The 26,579-nt window shown below is 34.2% G+C and overlaps 1 protein-coding gene across 3 annotated transcripts in view; it reads left to right on the forward strand.

Annotated features, from left to right (window-relative positions):
* ITFG1 (integrin alpha FG-GAP repeat containing 1) overlaps positions 1 to 26,579 on the forward strand; it is a 72,625-nt gene that overhangs the window by 24,138 nt on the left and 21,908 nt on the right. For all 3 annotated transcript variants that reach the window (XM_031614923.2, XM_031614924.2, XM_090149966.1), the window contains 5 exons: positions 872 to 956; positions 13,602 to 13,696; positions 17,049 to 17,221; positions 24,025 to 24,175; positions 24,659 to 24,767. In XM_031614923.2, the coding sequence (XP_031470783.1) occupies positions 872 to 956; positions 13,602 to 13,696; positions 17,049 to 17,221; positions 24,025 to 24,175; positions 24,659 to 24,767 (613 nt within the window). The remainder of the gene's footprint in view (positions 1 to 871; positions 957 to 13,601; positions 13,697 to 17,048; positions 17,222 to 24,024; positions 24,176 to 24,658; positions 24,768 to 26,579) is intronic.

Here is a 26,579-nt window from a genome sequence, read left to right on the forward strand (position 1 = left end):
CAAGGTACTTGCTGTTGAAGCTTTGTTTGCATTCATGTGCCTCTTCGAGCCTTGACAATAAATATTGCTCAAGAGAATTCTCTTAAATTTTTTCTTTATCTGAGCTTTTATAGATTACATGTCAAGGAGAAGATGCATAGTTAAACATCCAGGTACTAACAGTCTAAAGCTGCTTTTGCAGCATACATAATTGCTGTGTGTATGGTTGTGCCCATGTCAATTTATGAGCTGACTGCAGTGACTAGAAAAGTAAGCCTTGAATTGTCTGCCTTAATTTAAAAAAAAAAAATCACATCTTAAATGGTCTCATTCACAGTTGTGATCTAGTTTTATAATAAACAAAACCTGAGCATTTCTTTTTTTTTTGTCTTTCTGATGAAACACGGAATAACATTTTTTGCAGGCCAAGGTTTTAATAAGGACTTAAAACAAGACCTAAACCAGACCTGATGTGAAATCAAGTCATTTCTTAATTAGAAGGAAAATCAGAAATTCTAACAGTTTTGTGTGTGTGCTTTTAATTATTAGTATCTATAAAATTATGTCACTACACAAATAACAGTAGTATTCTTAATCATTTAATTATGATTTAGACTGTTGCTAGAAACCCCCTCTGTTCCTAAAAACACAGAAAAATATGTGGACAATTGTATCTAAGCAATGTTATTATTGGATTTCCACAGGATTCCATGAAGGATTAGAATTGGAAAAAAAAATCTCCTTTTCCAAACAGCTCACTTTTTGCTGTAGCTGCGATTTTTCTTACCTATGTAAACTATTCTTTATTTGTATGGGTTGGGGTTTTTTGTTCAAAAATGAAGCTTTGTCACTTGATCTGTAATTCACTTTCTCCTTCATCTTTGTTTGATAGGATGGGAACTTCTCTAAATCTGAAAAAAGTAAAGCAAAGCCTAGTGGTGCAGTGGTTGTTGGACAGTCTGTATTTGCAGATTTTGGTGAGTGTTATTTTTTTTTAAAACTACTCATATCCCAAATGTTTCTTTTTCACAACTTAGTTAGCTATTCTACATCAAAGAATGAATAAAGCTGTTTAAAATATGTTTAATTCTGAAGTTATTTTCTGGTTTATTTGTTTGGGTTTTTTTTAAAGATTTTCAATCTCTGTGACTGTTGATCTTGAAAATTCTGGGAGTAACTTATTAATAAACACAACTAAATTTGACTTCAGTTATTTTGGTGCATTCTTTGTCATGCATACTTATTTTCTTCTAAATTCTACACTTGTGAATATGTACTGTGTGTTTCATGCATGGTACAAATATCGAACCAGTTATCAGTTATCTCATTTTTTGTGATTTTGTGGTTTTATTGTGTTCTTGTTTTACCTGAACCAAGCAGAACTGCCTACAATCAATTATGACCTATCATTGTGTGTGTTGTGTTGCAGACAACAGAAAATGCTTATTTTGTAATTCAAAAATACTACTTTTGTGTGTGCTCTAAACTAAAAAAAACTGTGACCCAAGAGAAAGTAGTACAGGCCTAATTCTGTTGATGTTAGTGAATATCAATTTTCAAAGAATGAATTAATTTCTTATATATCCCACTTCATTGTGAGACCGAGCCTATCTTTAAATGTAGTCCAGTGTGAACTTTGTTGTGTCATTATGACTGTTAAATACTGTGAAAAAAGAATGACAATTCTTAATATTAAAAGTCAGACTGCATTAGCCTAATTTTCCAGTTCTCTTTCTGTCTGTTCCTACTTCCAAGTATTCATAAAAATTCTAAAAAAATTCTAAAAAATCTCTTTCCTGACTTTCATCTGGAAAACGTCTCTGCTGGTTAGCATTTCTTAGTCCTTTCTACAGCAACTGTAATTGAGTTTACATATCACTAGTAAATAAAGGTGAAACTTTAGCAATGCTTGAAGTTCCTCTTTGAAATTCTTACCATGTTTTGTGCAATCTTTTATTATTTATCTACAAATATAAACACTTAAGTATAAATACTACATCTTCTGCAATTCAAAATACTTCTAAATACATTGGATTTTTTTAACTATTTTTCAAGCTCATGTTCTGATTAATGTCTTAATACATGTTAAGTATATAGTGGATTTTTTTTATGGCACTGTGTAAAGCAATCTTTATGTAGGATATATTCATCTCTGTGTTGGGTAGCTAATAAGTCCAAATGTTTACATTGTTTTAGAAATTTACCATAATGAGATTTTTAAAAACCTTGAGGCATCTTTGCAAAGAGGAGTATAACTGTTCAGATATCAAAATTATGATTTTAAAAAATTCAATGAAGTCAATGCACACTGATAGAACAGTGCAGTACGCAGTGGGTTTGGTGCAGCCAGGACTGTGGAAGATGGCCAGTGTATTTATGCAGCAGCAGGGAGCTGCCATTGGTTCAGAGTTCCATGACAATTTGTATAATACTCTCCTCTGCCAGTTGTCATCGAACTTACAGGTGGAGCATCAACGTGAGACAATAGGGGAACAAAATTCTAGTAAAAATACATGGGAAAATACATGTAGGGACTTGAGAAACAGGCAAAAATAAATGCAGAGGTGCAGTGAGTCTGGCAGAGAGAACAGAGGTAGGTAATAATCGGTATCATCTACAGAAGGTGCTGACTTTTTTGGACCTGGTTATTCTGGGAGATCTCAGCTGTAAGAGATAACACCCACCCACCCACATCTTGCAGTATGTCCTCCTCAGCATTCTCATTACCATCTTTATCTTCACAGATGAATTCACATCACAGAAATTAATCCAGTGTGAAAGGGGCAACTTCTAACGTTGTTTCTTTTTTCCACCATCTCTTCAAAGAACATATTTGGCTAGATCTCCTGCTACACAGGTTTTTCATGAAATTTTTAGAAATGCTGTTCATTAGACATCAGTGCATTTCTTGGCTGATAGGAGCTGATATTCTCAAAATCATTAGAGGAGACGTGCCTTTTATTTTTTTTTTTTGTTAAAAGATTAGTCTTAGGTCATTTGTAGGTCATTTCTACACTCTGTTTCTTTTTTCTAGACCTTTTTATGGCTGAGCACAGATATGTCTTTCAGTCACTTACAATTAGTGTGCAAAAATCAAGTGTAGAGAAAACTGATGCAAGGACTCCTACATTTACAGAGTGCTTAAAGGATAACTGAAATTCAGAAGACGTTCTAAACTGGCAGTATATGCACAGATACTGAAAAATGAATGTTCTTTGTCCTCTGTGTTGAAAAATGACTCTGTTATATTATGTCATCTGTTCAGCTGCAGAAACTGAAATTTTTATGGGAAAAGTAAAGCAGATATTTGTCGTCTTTGTTTTGAGATACATAGGTCTTTTTAATTGAAACTGCAAAGGAAAAATGTGGCTTCTAAGTCAACTTTATGCAGTCTTTGAAAGAAAAGGATGGAAGAAAGTTTGAGGTGCTTAGTGGGGTTTTTGAGGGATTTGGGGGGATTTTTTGTTAAATGCTTTGTGGGCTTTCAAGTAAGGGTTGGATGTAAGAGGTTTTAGATTGCCCCCTTGGCTGCAGAGAGTAATTTGTTCAAGAGGTTTGAATCTCTGTACGTAGAAGATAAGGAAAAATTATCACCTGTAATTATGTCTGAAGGAACAAACTTGACAGAAGCTTAATATGCATTGTGAATGGCTGTATCCAAGCTGGAAACATTTTGATGAATGAAAATAGGTATGAAGAGATTTGTGATTCCTCATTTCCTTCATTGATGTGCGTGCACTTTCTAGGGATTGTGTTTGAATCAGGCATTAAGGTTGCATGAATCTTCCATGTCAAGATGCTGCTGATGCATGCTTTAATTTTCCTGAGGAAAAGGAATGCTGTAAGTGTGTGCACGTGTATTTTGATAAAGGAACAAAGATGATTCTGACAGTTAAAAAAAATACGTACAACTATGATTTAGAAATTACTACTTGAGAACTACTGTGACTTAAATGTTGAATTCATTTTTCTTCTATTATAACAGTTGGTAGAAAATTGAATAATGCATCAGATTTGTTTAAATTAATCTCCCCAGAATTTCTCTAAAACAACAAATAATTATTTTCTTACTGAACAAATTTTTAGAGAATTCTGAAGTACTAAAACAGTGTGTATAAGTAATGAAGAAATATAAATTAAATTCCATGCCTTTTTATGAAGAGCAGTCTGATAGAATTTGAATAATATCCCTACCATCTCCCCAAAAATTCTACCTAAACCTAAATGCCTGTACCTAACTGCATTTCTCCACTTGGCTACATCTGCACATTTCGAGGTGCTTCAAAAAGTAGGCATTTATTGCACAAGGTTTGGGTGTAGTGAACTGAAGTTAAAGGATACCTTATGAATAGTTTATCAGACTTGAACATCATCTTTTTTCAGATTTGTTTCAAAAACGATGAAAAAACAATTGCCTTAAATCATAAGGAAGTTTAGTTATGATGGTTTGCAATTTTAAATTGTATTTCGGGTGCTGTAATTGCACCTGAAAAAAGTTTCACTGAATAACAAATCAGAATAGCAGAATGAGAAAATGTAAACTTACAAGGTTGCACTACCTTTTACCTAAGTAGGTTTTGTCAAAGTGTATGATGGGCTAAGCAGAACCTACCATAACTCTCATACCCTGTTCTATACTACGTCTTCTGTGCTGACACTGACATACAGCTACTGTGATTAGAAATGTGTTCAGTGTTAAGATTGTTACTTTCTCATTCCATATTACTTTCTGCATTGCCTGCCTGTTTTCTTCCCTCTTCTCCATGTTTTCTGTATCTCATTGCTTATCTACAGGGCTCACTGTTCCATAGAGGTCTCAAAGAATTACTTCTCCGCGCTTTCAATTTTTTGGCCACTTCTTACTTAACTGTGTGTACATCAGACTGTAGAGCTACGTGCAGTCCAGGCATGAGCCTGGGAGAACTGTTTCATCTGAGCTGCCTGCTTTAGCTTTAATTCTGATTTTCCTGTTTGTGCACTGTTATCCTTCTGCAGTCCCAGGATTCTGATTTACTGATCACATATACATCTTAACAAAACGTGTTTTGTTAGAAAGGTGAGCTTGTCTGACATTGTCTGTTTCCAAAATTTTCATTTGAGCTTTCCTTTGCAACTGTAAGTTTGAATCCATTAATTGAAGAAGAAATGGCAGAAAATAAAGGGAGATGTATTTGAGTAAGATCTTGACTAACGGCTGATTTTGGATAAACTTTGGTTTTTTAAATTAAGAAAGCAAGTTGAGCAATAGAAATTATTTTGATAAATGGAGCTGAAAAAAATAGCAATTAGATGTTTCTGCAACCTTAGCACAAAGTATTTCTAAAGCACTCAGATACTGAATTTCATTTTTTTCCATGAAAAAAATGTATATTCGCATGTATCTAAGGTCTTCTACATTTCCATATATATTTATTTACAAATATTTATTATATATACGCAGTTCAATATTTTCATTTTAAAAATTGACAAATGTAGGTGTGTGAATATATTTTAATGTTGTGGATCTCAGACTTGTCTAAATCAAAACCTCTCAAATAAGTAGCACCGCCTGTTATGTCACGGCAATGATTTGTCTGTTAATCTGATCAAAGAACAGTGAACAGTCAACGAAGTTGTATTGGCCTTTTTAAAATAAATCAAGAATGCTTTGTGACATATCTATTACAAATGGTATTTCAGTTGATTAAGGTGAATAGAGCTGGGCAGTAGAGAATTCTGCACTTATTTGGCAGACATGTTACTCCAACAAGTAAGTGCTCTTCATTCATTATTACTTTTTCTATTCTTCTCATGTCACTATGGTAATTGCAGCACAGTGGTTGCTATAGCAAAAATGATTAATCCTTCGTTGCTGTTGTCTGTGTGCTAGCAGAGGCTTTTTATACAATCTGCTTGTTCTGATTTTAAAGGAAATAAATATGTTGGCATTCTGATAAGTAATTAAAATTAAAAATTGTTTTCATAATTGTATTTGAAATTTTGGGGAAAAATGTATTTGTTAAAGAAATGTAAGGATTTTAGTGAAGCATTCTGAAAACTAGACCAATTTTTTTTGAGCAATGAAATGAATATGAACCATATCTGGACACACAGAACTGTTATTTTCTTGGTGCACTGAAGATTAATGAAATGTCTTAAAGAGAATGACCCAAAAGCAATTAGCATAGAATATTATGCTGTTGATACAGTCTAATAATTCATTTTTATCGTGAACTAATTTTATATCTGCTATTGACCTATGGTTGGTTCAGTGGAGATTGATAAATCATCTGACAGAAGAATTGAAAGGTTTCATTCCTTGGTCATTGATTTTGCTTGGTTTGGTGCGGAGATGGGGGAAAAATTGCTGTTTAATTGTGAAGATCTTTCCAAAAAGTAACTAGATGATATTGTTGTATTTATTATGGTATTTATTCATGAGGACACTATCAACATCTCATACTTTCTCAGGGTTGCATTTAGTCAGCTTTTTACTTGCCGTTTGGTTTTTTTTAGTTGCTGCTCAGTTGTCTTTGTGGTCTTCTCTAACTTCTGAAATCATATTATGTGAACTTGCTTACTTTTTGACAAAGCACAGATTGGGATTATTAAAGTTCTGCTGAAGTCTTTCAAAGACTTTAAATCAATTTTTTCTCATTTTTAGGATCTAGTCATCCAACTAGTAATTCTAAAACATTTTTCTGTTTTTCTCCTTACCAAGTAACTGAAGTGTTTCATGTATCTTACTTGAATGTTAGATGGTAGTAATTGTCATTTTCCTCACAGGTGATGCTAGCTTGTTACTGCCTGCTCCTTATAGTTAAGCACTATAACAGAGTGCCTAACCTTTTTTGTTTTTCCTTGAATCCGTTGATTACACCATAGAAAATACTTCTTGTTGAGAGATCTTTAGTTTATTGTAGACTTTCATTGTCCTCCAGCCGATGTTACCTTAATTGTGGTGATTTTGTGCCTGTGGAGTTGCATTACAATTCTGCTGCTTTTAGTTTTGTATCTCAACTTTCATTTAGAATATAAATGCCCTTCTGTTTTCCTTCAGAATGTCAAGTTACATATCAAACAAAATGATGCATTTTGCCAAATAACATATTTACAAAGTACTTGTCCTTTGAGCACTGTGTTCCTGTAGCCGATAAAAGGCCTCTCTAAGATTAAGATGCAGGAAGACAATACTTATGTGTTTTGAAATACTCTGCAGCTGAAGAAAACTATAATTACTGTGATAAGTGTAGGTGAAAAGATGTTTTAAAGAATTGAGGCACCTTAGATAAGGAAGTTGGTTTTGTAATAGACATGCTTTAGTTCATCTGAAACACGGAAGCATTCCAAATTAATTGCTGTTGGTGTTTGTGCACTGTCAGCTTCCAAACCATAAACTCCAATCCAGTGGTTTTTTTTCCTCACCACGACTTGGATACCATACCTAATTTTTGTCCACGTAGTTACAAATGTAGCTCCAAAGCAGTATTTGTTTCTGGAGGAAAGAATGTTTCCCAACTTGTCGGGTTCTTTCAGGTTTTGCTAGCAAGTGATAACACGTTCTGGGGGATGAGAAAAATAAGTGTTGCATAATACTATATTTTGTAAAAAGGACTCTAATAAGAATTTGCCTTCTTTCCTATAATAAAATTATAGGGGCAGTATGCATGCTATCTGTTTCTTCATTCCTTGTTGAACAACTCAGCATTGTAGTTTTATTTCACAATATCCGTGGTTGATAGAACAAAATTTCCATAACCAAAATGTAGTCACACGAGTGCATTTCCTTAAATGGTGTAAACCACCCCCCCCCCCCATGCTGCCACCATTTGTTAGCAAGTGGAAGTTGGGTACCACATGCTTTTTAGATGAGTGTAATTAGATAATTCCAAGCAGTGTAAGTCATAGCCTGTTGTGCATTGTGAGACACTTGGAATGAGGAGATTGCAGCATGAACTACAATAGGGATTTCAACACTAATTGCTGTTTAGCGTGCAGGGGACTTCTCATTTTGTTTTTAATCTCATATCACATTTTAACTCATTTCTCTTTCCTGCTTGGATTTACTGTATTTTTGAATGTCTGGAAGTCTTTTTGTGCAGTTTGCTTACACTTTGTTTAAATATTTTTCTTTCTATGGGGACGTTAATATGGAAGGTTATAGACAAACTTAAAATCAGAATTTTAGCATGAAAGGATGGTGTTAAGATAATTTTTTTTTAGTGTTCAGTGAAACTTTGAATCATCCTTAAGAGATCCTTGCATCTGTTTTTTGAAGTTGTGATTCATATTTTCTAAAAGCAGCTGACATTGAATATTTTAATAATGTGTAATTATCTTAGTAATTTATGATAATTATCTCTGTCATGACCATCTATTTGAATGCCTAAAGGAATATAGTGACAAAAGAATTCTAATCATTTTATTACTTCAGAAGATAAACTTAAGATAATGAGCTTTCAAACAAAATAAAGTTGGTTTGAATATCAAAGTCAATTGTATTGGACTTTAGAAGTCTTGTATATTAATCACATCGAGTGCTATGAAGTGCACTGAAATTACAAGTAAGGGTAACTTTGAGATTTCCAGAAACTTGAACTGAAATAGTTAAAAATTGGTACAGTGCCCAAAGATAGACTAGTAGACCTTGGGACCTGAGTAAAGGTCTCTTCATTCTCTGTAAATAAATGTCATGACTGATTCTAACATTTATTTCTCGTGGTTAGTAGTTGTATATCTATGTTTCATTCTAGTACATGTTGCTCATATAGTATTTCTGTACCGTGTTCTATACATCTTATAAACTATGTGTATATGGTCTGTTTGACCAATGAAAGCATTTCACTCTTAAGATGAAGTGTAAAATGAGCCATTGGGCCATATGGAAACGCATGCAAACTGCATGCAGCTTTGCAGGAGTAATATTGTTTCCACAGTTATCAAGAGAATACATACTTGTGTTTAAATATCAGTAAATCTCTTGTGTAACTAGGAAAATGTAATGTACAAGTGTGAACTAAAACTGCATTCAGTTTCATGTACCCTTGTATCTGAGCTAAGTTGGAAATGGACAGTGTTCATAAAATGTGAGAATAAGCAGTCAAGATCCTCCTAAAAGACACAGAAGTGAACATTGCTCTGGTGGTGACTAAAATAAGGTTTACTTGCAGGTTCCCAAAAAGAATTTTGAAAATGGGCTCACTGATTGAAAAACAGTAGGATGGATATCATGGATACATGGATATCAGGTTTAGCTAACTGTAGATTACAGTACATTATTGAGAAATGTTACGTAAGGCGTTATTTTGCTTTTTGTTGGTGGTGGTGTTTTTTTTTTTTAAGCTGAAACTTGTCCAACTTATTTCATTTTATCTAATGAGCTCATCCAGCCATTATCACCGATGCCATATTCATTAGTAAATACAGCAGAGCTTTGCACACATTCTTTTCACCTGTGAAAACCTGATGAAGCTGCAGCAAGTGTGCTAATGATGCTCCTTTTCTGTTTCTGTCTTTCTCCTCCTTTGTGGAGGAATTTAAATTCAAGATTACATTTCAAAATTGAAGGATGTTTATTTAAATTGGGAGTTAAACCAAGCATGAAGAGGAGAAGAGAGAGCACTGTATGTCCACGGTTAGGTTATTATTACAGTGAGGTTGAGCTGTTCTGTGAGCAGCTCCTGGGGTATTTTTGTGTGATCTTCAAGATCTGTAGGGTTATGCCAAAACTTGGCATTTTAGCTGGCGCTTCAAGGTGGGAATCACATAAGAATCAATTATTTTCTTTCAAAACTGGAAAGTCTGCTGTATCCATTTGTTAGTTTCACACAGTGCCTTTGGAAAGACTTCAGAAATACAGGAGGCATATTTCAAGTTATTACAGACCAGGACAATGCAAAATAGACATAAAACTGGATAATGAAACATTCTGCTCTAGACCTGTGCTTAGGGCTGGTTTTTAGGGAGGAGTTTGTTGTTGGTCTTATTTAACAAAGACTGAGGCAAAAACTGCATTTAAATGCAATATTCACCAATATGTTGGGTGGGTTTTATCCTTATCTTTTTTTTTAATCAAAAAATTTTTAATCAAAAATAACTGCTGTAAATGATTAGAAAAAAAAATTATCTTTTCCAACAATATAATTTTTCTTCAGAAAATTACTTGTGATCAAATAATAATGGAAAGATCTGTATACCGTATAAGATATGCGTTAGAAATAAAAACTGGAGAAGAAATAAGCAAAATTAGTATGACAGACATGAATGCTGGGCTTTCTGTCTCTTGATTGCTATTACTCTGTAATACAGTATTTAACTAATTGTGAGTTTTCTGAAACTCTTCTGCTACAACTCAGAAGATACTCCTGTTTCATTGATACCCTATTTCCAGCTACATTCTCACTGCTTGTGCTTGACCTGATGCCTTTTAAGTTTAAGATACGTTCTGTCAGCTCTGCAGTATGAATTCATATCTAGCCTTTTTTGTTTTATTTTTGGATGCAAGATATTAATGGTAGTGAAGTTCTTCAGTGAGGAAGATTTATTAAGTACTCATTATGTGTGCTCTACATGTTACCAGTTTTTGTTGCAAAGTTAGATGTTTTAGTTGTCCCATCTTTCTTATGCTGTTTTCTTCCTAGTCATTAAGGAAGTTAGAAATAATGGGTAGAATTCTCATTCACAGCATATAAAACATTAATTTTGAATAATGTCCAAATAAATACGAATAAATATATTTTAAAAAGTCCAAATTAAAAAATGATATTTTTGTGTGTTAGCCATAAAGTAGATAAAATTTATGTAGCCATATTTTAACCATTCAGTATGACAAATAAAGAAATGTATTGAAGTTATTTCCACATACAACAGGTACCACATCAAAAGCAGTCCTTGTTCTTTAAATGTTTGAAGTGAATAGGAAATGCATTAAAGACTATATAGTTAGGAGCCACTTGAAGAACTTGCAATGGAGGTGCTTTATTTAGGTTCTCCTTTCCGGTATCTGCCTTTGAAGCTGATGATTTTTCTGTCTCTTAACTGTGAATGTAATCTTCAACATACTAAGCACTTCCAAGTAAAAATTTATGGTCCAAGCTCATAATTTCTTTTTCCTTTTGCTATATATCTGTTTTCTCCCATTTGCTGATACTAGTTTTTACCTAGTTACACAGTAAGCAATTCTAGAGCTAAGCCAGCTGATGAGACTGTATGTTTCTGAGGAGGAAAGAAAGAAATGGAAGTGGTTTTAGACTGTTCAGCATCATGTAATTGAGCCCCACAGCCTTTATCACTTGGAAAAAAAAAAAAAAGAAAAGCTTTACTATAAAGCAGTAGTTGTGTAGAGCATTGTAAAATGGCTCTAGAAAATTATTAGTTTAAAACTGTTAACTGTCTTAAGGAATTAGAAGTTTACAATAACATAAAGCTTGGTTTATGTACATAGGTTGTACATAGGTTGTTCTTGCAAGTATATTGCAGCATTACTGAACTCTAATTAACCAAGATTATCAGAGTCACCAACATAAGATAAATGTTTGTGATTTAAGTAGAATCCAACATCTTATATTCTCCTCTGCTTCACAGCGTAACTTAAAATGAGACTGCCTTTGTTCCTTTCGAACTAACCAAGAGCAAGACAAAAGTTGATATTTTAAGATTCTTTGTCCTAATTATTTAATGAAAATAGCCTAATATTACTTCAGGCTGAAACTTCTACAGAAGTGTGATTAGGTGATTGGCTTAATTCAAAGTAATATTTCACCAAGCACCTGCAACTTTACCAAGCATCTCTGCAACTTAAATCTTTTCTAGTAAAGGCTTCAGTGTTTCTGTAGTTGATAACCTGCAAATTAGAGTTTCTCCCATTTTAAGTTCTGAAAAAGCCTGCTGTCTGTGTAGTATTTTATCCTAGTTCATGTAAGCAAAAATTAAAGCAAGTGACTAGTTTCAATTATTCTATTTGAATGATGCAGAAGGAAAACAAACCAGCTTTGTAAGATGGTGCTGATTTAAGACCCGTCAAATTCACTACTTGTTATGTTAATTTCTCTGGTCAGAGGTAGCTTACTTTCCACTCTCTGGATGCTGACATACTGAATGCCTGCTACCTATTATTATTAATTGTTTGTACTTGATAACTGAGCTGCCATTAAAATTTGGGAGGGGCTTTACTGTGAGGTAGAATAATTTGAGAGGCAGATGGTAATTAGAGAACTAGAGAAGCTGACAGTTTGGCTTTATCACTTGGAGGTATTTGGGGATGTCTGATGTTTTCTTCACTCTTCCTCCCCCTTATAACCCTATTTTCCAGCTCTCAGCTTCCTTACATAATTAGAGGGACCTACAAAGCTTAGCTGTACTTAGATGTATAAACTAAGAAATGGTTCTGCTTCATAGAAATATAATTTGGCATGCTGAGAAAGCATTAATTATGGTATAGCTAAAGCATGACAAAAATATTTAGGTTGTGGTCAATAGTATATTTGGAAATAATTAGGAATACATTAACTTTTGAGGGTGATCTAGTTTTTATGTAATCAACTAAGGAGAATTTGTCAAGCAACTGTACAAAATCCAATTAAAATATTAATAACATGATGTTCAAAACTTTGTAATGGATATGGGGTGATTTGAAAAGCTGACTTTAGTATTACAGTGGGTTTTTTTGTACTACTGTTGTTGTTTGTTGTTTTTTTGTTTTTTGTATTACATTTTTATAGCCTGGAAAAGCAGATTGTCTATATTTTTCTCTGGACTGGAGTATAGCATCTCTTTAACAAGTCACATTTGACATATTTGTTTACAGTTGGGACTTGCAGTGCTAATCTTTAAAGCAGCAATTCTAAGTTTCTCTTTGGCTGCTTACATTCAGCTGTTTCACTGTTCTTACTACACAGCCCATACAAGGAATATGCTAGGAAAGACTGCAAGGTCAAAATCTTATAATGTGAACATAGGAATTTCTCCTGGATCAAAGAATGGAAAATCTATCTGCTTGTTATAATACACAGAATTCTAGAGGCAAATATATATCACATTTTTAAACATGTAAAGGTCATCATTCTACTAAAGTTACTGGAAATGAATGTGCCAGAAGAACATTCTTAAAGATCTGTAGTTTACTCAGATTTGCCTAATTCTGAAGGCCTGGAACTTAGTAGCCATTCTGTTAGACAACTTTCCTCTGTTGTTTTTACCTGTTAATATAGATTAATGTATTACACGTGGACTCCTGAGGCTTAGTCTTCTTGACAGTGCAGGAGTTGAAAATTAGTTGAAAACCTATATTAGTTTGTACAGTGGGTTTGTGATGGTAGATCTATAGAAAACATAATCTTCCCCAAAGGGATTGAGAAAATTACTAAGTATTTGCTCTTCTAAGTGTCTTACTTAATATCAGAAATAAAATCTAAAACTTTCTCTCTTCTATAGGTCAATATGAAAATACATGAGCAAAGATGACCTTCAAACAAAGGACCCAAATTAGATTATTACAATGGCTAAGGATTTTTTTAATTATCTATTTTGTCTTGGTCTAATTTTTCACATTTAAAAAGAATAAATAATTTCCAGCTGATCATCTCTTGCATGCAGAGTTTCTGAGTTCACAAATACAAGTGGACTTTTTCTGTTCTCTTTGGCAGATGGTGATGGACGAAGTGAACATTTGTTACCAGTATGTGAAGACGTAAACTGTCAAAAAAGTGCCATCTACTTAACTAAGCTAGGAATGGAGCAGGTATTGTTACTTTGAAATTGTCAAGGCAAAGGAAAATGCTGTGTTTTGAGTTAATATGAAATAAGAAAAACAAATTCTCTCTCCTAAGTAGTTAAACTTCTTCACCTGTAAAGATAGTGTGTAAAAGATTTTTATGTATGTATTTTTTATTTATGAAATTGTGGTTTTGGCAGAAAAACTTGCATACCTAGAAAGCTATGTAATGGATAATTCACAATGGAAAATACCCAAGAAAATTACAGAGACTTCTGGTGAGTCTTTTTCTTGAGTACAAAACACTGCAACCTAAGCACCAAAGCTGCTCTAGCAATAGATAATGGAATACTTTCATCTATTTTTATTTAAGGTTTGGAAATAAAGCTAATTAATTCAAATAAGTGTCTTCAATTCAGTTTAAATTAGGGACTTATTTCTGTTGTAAAAAAAAAAAAAAAAAAATCATCAAGTTGAACCAGCCCACACCTCTTAACCCACAGTTCTACAGTATCTTTCATAGTTTGTAACAAAGTACATTTCCAAATGATATTTGAGGATTGCTTTCACTGAGTATCTTCAAAGTTGGGTTTCTAATAAACTAATTCAGCTTTGTTTGGGCAAGATTCTTCTTTTTTTTAAATGATACAGTCATAAAACTAATTCAGCATATTTTGTTACTATGTAGTACTTTAAAATAAAGTGTGTGCTGATCTACTTAAGTATTTACAGCACCTTGCTTTATAATACAGACACAATTCACAGCTTAGCCTAATGTTTGTTTGCCCTAATGCATGTTTTTAATTTATTTAAAGTTGACTATTTGAACCTAAAGCACAGGGTCCTGTAAATGCCTTGCTTACAGCTGACAGCACTACCCACTGTCATGTACTTATAGAAACCTATAATGTACTTCATACCTTTTCCTAACCACATTATGAAGTACTGGTTATTTCTTTACTGACAAATTATAAATACTTTCCTTTTCATAAGTTGTATGTCTCAGAATGTACAGATGAACATACTGTTCATTCAAGAAACAGGTGCCTCATTATGTTCTGCAGCCCAAGTTTATGGGAAGATTTTCTCATTTCAAGTCAAAAGTTCTAGAGCACAGTCTATAGCATACTTTCCTACCCACAAGAAAATTATCCTGTATTGGAAAGGAAAACACACAGATACTAACTAGTTAAGGAAGCATAACTAGGATGGAATATACCAGTGATGGATATACTGTGATCACTTCTTATAGAAGTGATTATTCAAGAATAAATAGCTGTGATTTACAAAAATTTTTATTATGTTAACTGGATCTGGTTCTGTCCTTCCTTATCACTGCTTGTTTATTGTGACATTTAATGAAATAAAATGAAAAATAGTTAAGACAGTTCCATGATGGCATATGATGTAATAAGTAGAAACATGTAGCAATTGAAAATAGATATCTGTAGAATTTGTGGTTCTGAGCAGTTATGCTGTGGAGAAGCATGCAGTGGCATGTCAGGCTTTGGAGTTGTTGCTCTGTTAAGATTTTGTTTTGATAGATGTCTGTCAGTGTGCGGTGTATTTATTTCTTGGGCTGTTTTTGGCACAGCTGGATGGTTACTAGAAAGCCACGCAGGTCTAAGAGAATGATTTCAAGAATGAACTTATTTCACCATAGGTTTTACTTAATGATTTAATGTTTTAAACTGAGATAAATTTTCTTTTGGGTGATGTGGCCAAAGGACAGGCCAAGTTACATTGGAGTGACTAACAGAGATTGAGATGTAATAACAGTTGGAAAGAAGGAAAAGAACAACTGCTACCAGATCTTAAGTACAGTCCCATGCACTGTATCATATCATGGTTGGTGTTTGGCCATCACAGGCTTTTTTTTATTTTACCTTCATCTGCAATAGCTACAGGCTAATGTAGTTGCTGATTTAGTTGTTTTCTTCACCTATTGATTTATATCTTTGCATTTCATTGTAGACCTTACAGTTGTGAAATAGCTTTTTTTATGAATCTTTAAGTAGAGTAAAAAACACACAAATTTAGATATAATCTTAAAAATTTCATTTTGAATTTTGTTTCTTTAAAATAGTGTTACCATATGTAGGAATATATAAGTACATGATTACTTACAAATGTGTTTTAATGCAATGGCTTTGGTCGTTCCATGCAAAGTATAAACTATATTTTATTTAGTGGTTCTGATTCCAATCTGTTTTTCAAAATTATGGTACTTCTGCAACAACGTCATTGATCTTTTTCATGAGAGATAAATGATAGGAAGTCACCCCTTGAAAATTTTCTCTCGGTCTTTTTTTGAAATTTATATAATTTTCTTAGATTTTTCAAGCCAGCAGCTAACAGTAACTAAATAGGCACACGTGTTTTGGAAAGCAGGGATGGAATATGACAAAGTATGTATCATCTCAAGAGTTTTCCATGGTGGTGTTATGGATCTTCTTAACATTTGAAACACTGTGACTCGTGCAGGCAGAAATGCACTATATGCATGTCTAGTTGATCTGTTCCAGGCTTCTAAGCTGTCTGTAATCACCAGAAAGAGTCCAACTTCATGGATGTTCTAAATAATTCTGGGGGCTTTTTTAATGTGTATATGGTTGCATGGAATCTCAAGAGACCAGTCCAAGTGATGCAGACAATTGCCGTGTAGCTGGAACTTTGCTGTTTGCAGAACTGCATAGTGAGGGAGTTTCTCCGCAGCTATATAACAGCAGAAAACAATGCTGCGAGGGATCTCATTCTGGTTCCTGAAATAGCTAAATTAGGGCTTGGGTGAGAGACATTTAAGGTGCTCTTAAGTGCTGTTGACTTTACTGATAGTGATCTTTTAGGATGACAGCTTCTGTTCTTTTGAAGACATTATCAGTTAATTGACACAGAAAATTACTTCTGGCTTTAAAAATGCACTGAATTTTTTTGTAGAATTGAAATGTTAACTCTTGTACTTCAGTTTTTTACCAATTTGTGAAATTACTTTGATTTTAATTAAGATAAATTCCTATTTAGCACCTGTGTAGCCCTTTGTGGTAAGTAAGTTCAGATAGATTCTGTTTCTTATCATGGAGAAATTATACTTTGTATTTCCTTTGTACTTTGACAAATTTGATGATGGTACAGTCCTCTTCTATTTCTGTGGGGGTTTTATGCATGTGTTCTAGAACAACCAAGAACATAGAAAAAATTTCACGTTACCTTGATCATTTAGTGTCAGAGTTAGGAAATCCTTATTTTCTCTTGAAAATTTGTCAACTGCTTCAGAGTCCTGACTCAGCACAGAGTTGTCAGTTGTTGTAAATAGTTAGGTATTTTTCATAAATGAAACGGGTTTTCTTACCTATCTGTTCTTTTCCAATTTCTTTCACAGTGGATTCCAGTCTTGCAAGACTTCAGAAATAAAGACACACTTTGGGGCTTTGTAAAAAATCAAACTGACAAAACTACATCACAAGTTTCATTTCCAATGACCCTTCATATTGGAGATTACAACATGGATGGCTACCCAGATGCCCTTGCTATACTAAAGAACACATCTGGAAGGTAATTACCATTATATAGATGTTAGATCTTAAGTCATAGAAATTATTAATTTTAGTGCATCTTGTTCATTTTATCAAGTGAACAACGTGTCTGATCTCAGCCCAGAGCAGTATGAAGTGCCATTTCAGGCTTTCCTCCCTGGTCACAGGAGCTGTCTTTCCTTGCCCTTTCCCATCTTCTGTAAAAAAACACTTGCAGTGTTAGCTAGTAACAACAGTCTGATAAGAGTTCAAGGAAACCCATTCCGTGTCATATCCCATTTTATGTCCACTGAATGGAGACTGCTGAAGTATGTGATAGTGTTCTTTGCCCCTTCTGAGATCCTGGTGTTTTAGATGCATCTATTTGGTTACTGGTCACTTTATATTATCCAATTTCAATTGAAATAAAATCATAGAATCATGTTGTTTTTCTCCTGAGAAAAATTGTTAAGTCACTTGTATTATGGCATTTTTTTTTCTCATGGTGTGTCGTGATGCACAATTGGCAAGGTTTTCTTAGTGCTAAATAATGAATTGGCTTTGTTGGTATATGTAATATTTAATAAAGAAACTTGTGTGCAAAGAATCCTTGCCATTACTTCAATTCAGGAATAGATGTTCACAGTGTTTTAGCCTATATATTAAAGGCAAGCTACAAGTACTAGTTTCATTTCAGCTTAATTTTTCTTTTGTTTTGAATTCTTCTCTTCTTGCCTGCATTTTTTTCTATTTTCTGTATCAATCTATATCTAACTTTTTTTATGAAATAAGCTTGGTTTTTTTCCCCCTCTTCTGGGTGCCTCCAAAATAGTTCTTTCATTTAAACTTCACTACTGAAATGTACCACGATCAAATCGCTTTTTCCCTGATGAATACATGGTTATTGGATTCCTTGCTACGTGGATGTCACGTACATTTCTTTTCTTGATTTCATCTTGCTTTCAGGATCTTTAGTGAGGTTACTTTGTGGATTTTTCGTTACCCTTCCTTGTTGCTTATAGTTAACTTTGCTCCTTCTTATTTGTTTGGATGTTTTGTATAGTTTTTGTCCTCAGCAGGAAATGGCAGCACCTTTCAGCATTGCTGCAGTTTCAGTTGATCAGCTGAAATCTCTTAAGCTATTTTGCCAATTGATCCCTTTTTATGGAAGGCCAAGCAACTTGTTGTTCAAAGACAAAATGTTCCGTGTTTTTAAAATGTTTTCTAGTGTTGCATATGCTTAAGTGATCAGAATGTAATGGATGCCCCACTTAGAGTAGCTGGGATTCATCTAGTACTTAGTGGATCATCATCACTCATGATTGTAGCTGAGGCAATAAAATTATCTTGTGTTCACATAGGATGTTTGTAGAAATCAATTTGGCTTTTTTTTTTTACTTTGAGATTCCTGATTTATATATTAGAAAGGGATATTTGTATTAGCAGGAGGAGTCTTTGTTTGTTTCAATGCACTATAGAGGACTTTCTTTATTGTTCACTGGGGAGGAAAGAGAGAAAGCTGCTGTGGTAAATTATATGAGGATGAGGACTATTTCTGATTCAATTTTTCAAACTTCAGTTTATTAATGTATGCTGTCAAAATCTTGCTACATCTCTGCAATCACTGAAATTAATCAAAACCTATTAGGCCAGAAAATGTGTGCTGTCAGTGGAATATATACCATAGTGTTTTAAATCTTAGAGGGAAGGAAAATAAAAGCTTCCTACGTTCCCTATTAACTTTGTCAAGTAGAACAAGTGTACTTGTTCTCTTACTTTTTATTTGTTGTTTGCCTTCCAGCCCTTTGTCTTACTGCAGTCTGGTGTTACGGCAGGTGTAGTGATCCAGGGCTGGGAGACTGTTGTACGAGGAGTTACTGATCCGCATAACAGTTGACCTGAGTTACAAGCATGCCTGTGCTGTTCTGCACATATCACTTGGCTGCAGGACAAGCTTAGCAGCTAACAGAGAAGCCTGTGGGCAGCTCCCACTTGGCACCTGGTGATGATCCCACTGGCGTGTCCTTGTCTTTACCTTGAAGTGATGTGTGTTTATGAGAACGTCGTTTTGCTTGACAGTAGAAATGATGAATAGAATTGTTTACTTTTCAGAAAAATCTAAAAGATCTCTAGAGACCATAATGCCAGTGAACCTCACTACTGATAGGATATGCTGTGATCTGTCCTTCGGTCTGTCTAGTACTGCACAATTTGTGTTTTCCAGCACCTGAAGAGCTCTAAGATTATCTATGCTTGTCACTTTTTCTCTCTCATGTCATCTCCTCTAAAAGGTGTTTTAATCAATACCGTATGAAGTCTTGAAATCATTCTCATTGGGATCTATGATAAATACTTGCACTAGTGCATTACAGGGAAAAATCAAGTCTGTCACAGTTATATTTATTATCTAGCTGTGTATGTGTTATGAGAGTTGGGTGCAGGTTCATAGTTTCAGTTAATTCTCAGAAATGAAAATAACCAAGAATCTTTCTTCAATGCTTAGAAGAGTATATAGACACAATTTAGATTCTTAAGTCACAATTAATTCAGATCCTCCAGTGGTTGCCTAAACATGAGTGACTCACTGACATTTTTGTGTTCGAGTTCCTTGCATACTGACACATGCCTAAAACTGAAGAGCTGTGTGCTTGTATTCTGCCTACACAGTGTTGTGATTCAGACACAAAGCAGTGAGCAACAGAGCTCTGCCACTACTTCTGAGCCTTAAGATAACTAGTACAGCTGTTGTTCTGTTCTGGTTTTTTTGGTTGTTGTTGTTTTTACTGTTGTTTTTCAAATGTGTCAAAGAAGCTGGTGATTCTGTTATTGCCCAGAATCTACATAGACAAAGTTAAACCACTCAGACTGTGAATGTTGGGTTTTTTCTCCATAGCCTTTCTTAGTTGGGATTTTACATCTTCTTTTCAGCATCACTGAAATAATGATTGTAAAAAGTATACACTAGCAAACTTGTAAGGCCCATAAATCTTGTATTTGTGGCTGTATTGAGTATGTATCATGATGGTTAGGATATTTCAAAAGGACTTCAAGAGGATTTCTGGAGTTCAGAAGTGGAGGGAGGGTTAAGTTATCTTTCAATATTATTGGGAGCCTCTCTTCTCTGCCAGGCTTATGCTTAGGACAGATGAATTACTGTGCTACACTTGTCTTTATTTTCTTTGCTTCTGAAATTACTTATTCAGTTGGGTGTGTCTTAAAAGTTATTTTGAAACTTGACTTCAAAGTTGAATGGCACATTATTATGCACAAGGACTGAGAGTACTGGCAGGTGATTTGACAGGCTGCACAAAGTAAGGTTCAGAGAGATGAGGAAGTCTGGGGAAAAAAAAGGTAACTAAGGAATAAACTGTATGTTAACACTGTATATTCCCAATATTCATATAAAAGTAATGAAAACATCTTCTATACCAATTATCAAATGTCACTTTCTGAGTACTATGAAGTCATTTCCTGAGAAACACAAGTAAATGCTTCCTTTTAAAATGTATAACTGGGGTATAGAGTAGAGAGAGTTAAATGTGTGGGAATTAAATTAAAAGTTCCTCTTAAATCAGAGCAAGTTAAAATGGAAACCTTATTTAATTGATTTTAAACACTTCTGAATCAAGCTGTTTATTTCTTTCTCTGAAGCCTTTCATGCTACATCTACAAATCTAATTTCTGTGATTGATTACTGTGATTAAATGATAAAGCATTTTTGTAAACTCTTGACCTCAATCTGTGCCGCAGTTTAGAAAACCTAGCTTCTGGATGCTGTCTAACTGAAGGAAATTAAAAGAGGCAAAAAACCATTGTATTCATCTGAAAATACACTGCTACACGATGATGGAAGAATATCATTAAAATAAATTATTTTTGTTATACTTCTGGAAAGTACTTTCAGAACAGTTCTTTTAAATCCCTACAAAACACTGAAATAAAGACATCTATTGTAGTTAGGAATAACTTTGGCTTGCTGGCTGTCCTGGGGAGCAAGTTAAGAAAATGATTAATAGTTTCAAATATTCATAGAGCTGCCATAAGACCACAGTGTTTCATCTCCTGTTGTATCCTGTATTTTCAGTGAAGTCATGTAATGTTCTTTTGACTTGAGTGAAAGCCTCCACATTAGAATTCCAGCCTGCAGACTTCTCTTTAGGCTACATATGTGAATATTTCTTCCTTCTAGTTATGGCTGTATTGGCCATATATATATATTTGTGTGTGTAGAATAACAGGTATTTTTATCTGTAGTTACTGGTTTATCTCTAATTGCTATCTTATCTAAATTTATTAATTTTTTCACTTCTTGGTTTTAAATTTGTAATGTTGAAAGTGTAAGTACTGCATATAAACCTATAAATGCCTGTCTTTCATTCTGCCACATAATTAGATGAAACATTTTTTAATCATTTGTTTCCAACTTGTTTTAATTAGATGCTAATAATTGGCATCTTGAATTGCAAACATGTAATCTAAGGAATCATTTTTTTTTAGTGAGGTTTCATTCAAAGGGAATGTTTTCACTGATAAATAGATACTGTATTTCCAAGTATACCATTACTTTATCACAGATTTTGGTGATAAATAGTAGTAAAGCTGGAGATATGGAGATAGTTAAGAAAAATAATAATAATTAAAAAAATCTGAATACGGACAGTTGAATGAAAAATATTTGAGTATAAAACACTTGTATAAAGTTTTCTAGGCAGTCACACACAGTTTAAAATCAATGTGTGTATATATGTGTGTGTGTGCATATATATATATATATATATATATATTCAACATACATATATTCAGTATATATATATTAGTTCTTTGCATGTGTCTACTTGTAAGGACTCTAATTAAACTAGATCATCTTTGCCTAAATCATTGTTAGTTTTATCACCTGTCAGAGGCAAGGCTGGATAAACAACTTGTTTAAGGTATAGTATTTATGAGCCAACCTATAGTTATGCATTTTCTTAAAAAAAAAAAAAAACAATTTTTTTGCTCATCTTTGTGTTTGTTTCTGATGTAGAGGGTAAAGGAAATTGCCATTTCCCTTCTAAATGATGCTCTGTTTTATATCTTCCCTTATTCTCCCATTGCATTTGGTATTATTTTGATGTTTTCAAAGTCATGAATGCACATTACCAAGGAAAGGGGAATAAAAAGCCTCCTACAGTGAATAACCCTGTCTGTCCATTCAAAAGTCTTATCATTTAGACCTGAACCATATTCTGTATTGAAGTGTAATGCCAAGTTTTCATCTTTGTTTTTGAAATAACGTGTGATAATTTCTAGCTGTTTGAAAAATGAGAATTGAAAGAAAGCATCTTTCTAAAAGTTTACTACAATTCTTTTTAAAAGAGTATGTCAAGGTGACAAAGAAGAGAAATTGAAACAATTTGCTTAGCTCGAGTTGTCACCTTTTATAGTTGGATAATTTCACATCATACTGATATAATACATGACATTAAATGCTCACATTCATTTTAAGTTGTGGTTATGAGTTCTCAGGTTCAGATAATACACCGTCCTAAATATTGTAGGTAGTCTAATTTGATTTATGGCTGAGCATTAATTCTATGTACTTGCACTTTTAACAGTGAAATTACAAAAAGGTTTTTCATGTTAAGGCCCAGTCAAATTCAGGCATAGGGCTGAAAAAGAGAGACCTTTCTTTTGTTTTTCACAGAAGTTCAAGAAACATGATTATAATGTTTTGGGGAAAGTATTTCAATATCCCATTTTATTTTTATGCATCTTCGATGCCAGTGCAGGTTTCGAAATACTAGCTGATACTGTGCAAAGAAACTGTTAGTTACTTCAGCATCAGAAGTATTTTTTCACAAGGTAAATGTTTTGCCCTCCTCTAACTCTGAAATGGAGGGAACAGAAATGTGAATATTGTGAGTTTTGATTCTTATTATTAGCAAATTTTCCACAGAAATCAAGAAAACCAGAAACTTTCATAAGGAGAAGTGCTGAAGTTGCTTCTGCTTGTGACTGCATCCTGATAGCCTTGGATGCTGTTAAGATATGGAAGAACACTTTCTTGTCACTCTCTGCGATAGCATTATGTTCAAGGTCATAATGAAGAAATGCTTTTGATTATTGCCCTTGGCTCTAACATGCATAGCTAGCCTTGCAGAATGCTGGCTGTTTCATCTCCTGGCTCCCTTCAGAGAGAGGGGAGGAAACTTCATCTGTTCCCAGTGATGGATCCCTGTGGGCTTCTAGGGTAGTAACCGAGACTTGCCAAGCAATCAGATACACAGCTGAAGGAAGTTCTGAAGGTTTTCACAGTTCTAGTGAGGGTGGTGATCTTATGGTATCATAGACTGGGTATACACTGTTAGCCATCAGAGTACATGTGAGGCTTGTCACTCATTGGTGTTTCCCAGTGACCAGTTAATGTGTATTAGATGACTTCTTCAAAAATGAGATTGTTTGCTATACTACACGTGGCAACATGATCTGTTTGTGTCAATATTCCAGCACTTCATGTTGTAAAATGACGAAAAAAGCACCAATATGTTTTGGGGAGTACATAAGCTGAAAGACCGTGATGAGGGATTAAGGAAAACAGTAGATAGGTACACTTGTACTTGAGTCAGAATAAAGTAAGAAGAACGAAGTTATTCCTGCTGTTTTGAACCTACTTATTTAACATATTCGTTAGTTTAAATCAGGCATGACGTAAGAGTTTTAATTGTGACTGTAAGGCTACCATAAATGCTTACTGATTTTTAAATGTCTGCTAGCTTTTTCAGTTGGTTTCAAAATTACGAAGATATTGTAATTTATTATTTTACATGAAGTAAATTGTTATTTATACATAATGTCTTACAGCAATCAACAAGCGTTTTTACTAGAAAATGTCCCATGCAATAATGCAAGCTGCAAGAGTGCACGTCGTATGTTTAAAGTTTTTTGGGAGCTCTCTGATCTAAATCAAATCAAAGATGCAGTCGTGGCAACCTTCTTTGATATCTACGAAGATGTAAGTTCAACTCTTTACTGCGGCAAAGTGCCACTGCTGTGCTGCTGTATGTGTTTTGTGTTATTCTTACACTGCTTTGTATAAACATTGGCCTTAGAGCACATGGCAGGCAGTGCTTTCAGACTGGGGTGTTTCTGCATGCTCTTGAAATGGTCTCTGGAAGATGGGCAGGTAGCAGCAGCCCATTCACTGACTAGAAGTTTGCCAGCCCTCCATTCGCTCTGTTTGAACTGCCCTCTTCAGTGCCATGGAAGATACAAACCTCGTATTATCCTTGTTATGTGTGGATGGAGCACTCTAATATTGCCACAGATTAATCTAATACTAAATATATTATAATTGGTAGAGGAAAAGTAAACTTTGCTGCACGCTTTTGTTCTTTTTCTTTGTGTCTCTAAAGGAATTTATTTACTGAATTTAGATGCTATCTAGAGTAAATCAGCATTCTCATTTCTAATTCAACCTTTTTTTTTTTCCCTCTAGGGAATCTTGGATATCATTGTAGTAAGCAAGGGCCACTCCAGTGAAGACTTTGCTATCCATACATTAAAAAACAACTTTGAAGCAGATGCATATTTTGTTAAAGTTATTGGTAAGTTATTACCATAAAATCAGGTCAAAATCAGATCTTGAGGGGAATGTGAATATTTGATCCTCTATATACGATAACATTATGGTAATGCAGTGTGCATGGCAGTACTAAAAAAGAAAAAAATACGGCATGGAAAATGTTAGGTCTGCAGAAAGAGATTGCAGAATCTATACTTGGATAACTCATTTTTGTTTGATTACAAAGGTTGGGGTTTTTTCCTAGTTTTAAGTTAGCATGCTTAATTTCCAAGCAATTCTGTCCACTATTCTCCGTACTTCTGTTGTTCTAATATCACTTTAGCAGTTTTTAATAACAATTTTGACCACAATGTCCTTCAAGTAAATAAGTGTTCATTATCTCTGGGTGTGTGCTTTTACTTAGAAAGCAGGTCATATCTCAGTTGTTACCTAGAGGCAGTCTAAATCCTTCCTTTCATTTTGGAGCTTTGGTTCTTCACTTCTGTGTCTTAGCAAAATTCTGAAGACAGATTCTAGATCTTTAAAAGATCTTCTGACTTTTGAAGGAAAACTAATTATGAAATGTCAAAAATTATGATATTCAGGGAAACTGAGTTATTCATTCTAAAAGAAAAATGTGAAGAAACTCATGTTCTTCAATCCATGACGATATATAACCATAGGGGAACAAGTGTGTTTGGCTTTTTGTTGTCCATGCAGGATATTACAGAAATTAACAAACTTAAAACAAGAGTAAACAGTAAGAGTAATTTCCTAAACAGCAGCTTTTGAAGTATTAATATAATTCCTGGAGAAGCTGCAGAGTTTCCAACATTAGAGGTTTATACAACTAGATTAAACAAACTATGTAGTATATCTGGTTTTGAGGGAAAGGGCTGGACTTGGCTGAGCTCAAGGGCTCCCTTTTGTGAATCTTCTATACAATACCTTCACTTATCTCCAAATGTAACATAGCGCTGTCACTGTGGAAGTAACATAATTCTACATATATCTATTCTTCAGCTTAGACTTTAATGTCTAATGATATTTAAAATTTAGAGGAAGATCAGCCTATTAGTCACTGACCTGATAAAAATGTAATTATGCTTATACATATGTATGCCATAATAATTCAGAAGAGAACCATAAGATATTAAAACAGCATTGACTTGAAGGAACGCACTTTGTCTGTCCACCATGACTGTCTTTTTATCTTGCCTATTTTCAGAATTTAGGCAAGAAACAATAACCAAATATATTTATTTTCATTTGTGCCTTGAGTGGTTGTGCTATTTTCTTTCCAGCAAGGACTTTTGTCTCTTGCCCGTACCGCTGTCATATTAAGCCTAATTTACTAGAGTTTCTCTTCCTATATCCTTTGGAAATGATGCAGAATCTAGGCCAAAATGAACTGGTTTCATTTCAGGATCTTCTGCATGGAGCATATTTCATGTTCTGCATGATCTATTCTGAGAGTACATTTCCATGTCTGAGTCAGTTTGGTGTTCCATGTATTTCATGGCATAAAATATCTTAACACAACAATTTAGGATGACAGATAGCATGGCAAGGGTATGTGAATTCATTAAAGCATTGGTTTAAAAGGCAACTGTTACATTATGATATTTGTAATTGAGAGTAATTAGGTTTTCAAATTGCATGCCCTACCATGTTCTTCCAGACTGCAAAGGTGTTGAGCTTTGAGCTCATTGCTTGGCTGCCCTCCTTCATTTTTGAGGAGGGATAAAAGGTAAAGCTGTAAGTGAACTCAAAGAGAAAACTACACAAGAAAAACAGGAGGTTCACTGTGGAGAAATTGTCTGCCTTTGTGTTATTTAAATATACATAATGATTC

This window comes from Phasianus colchicus, chromosome 13, assembly GCF_987193195.1.
Source record: "Phasianus colchicus chromosome 13, bPhaCol1.hap1.1, whole genome shotgun sequence".
In the NCBI taxonomy this organism is placed as follows: domain Eukaryota; kingdom Metazoa; phylum Chordata; class Aves; order Galliformes; family Phasianidae; genus Phasianus; species Phasianus colchicus.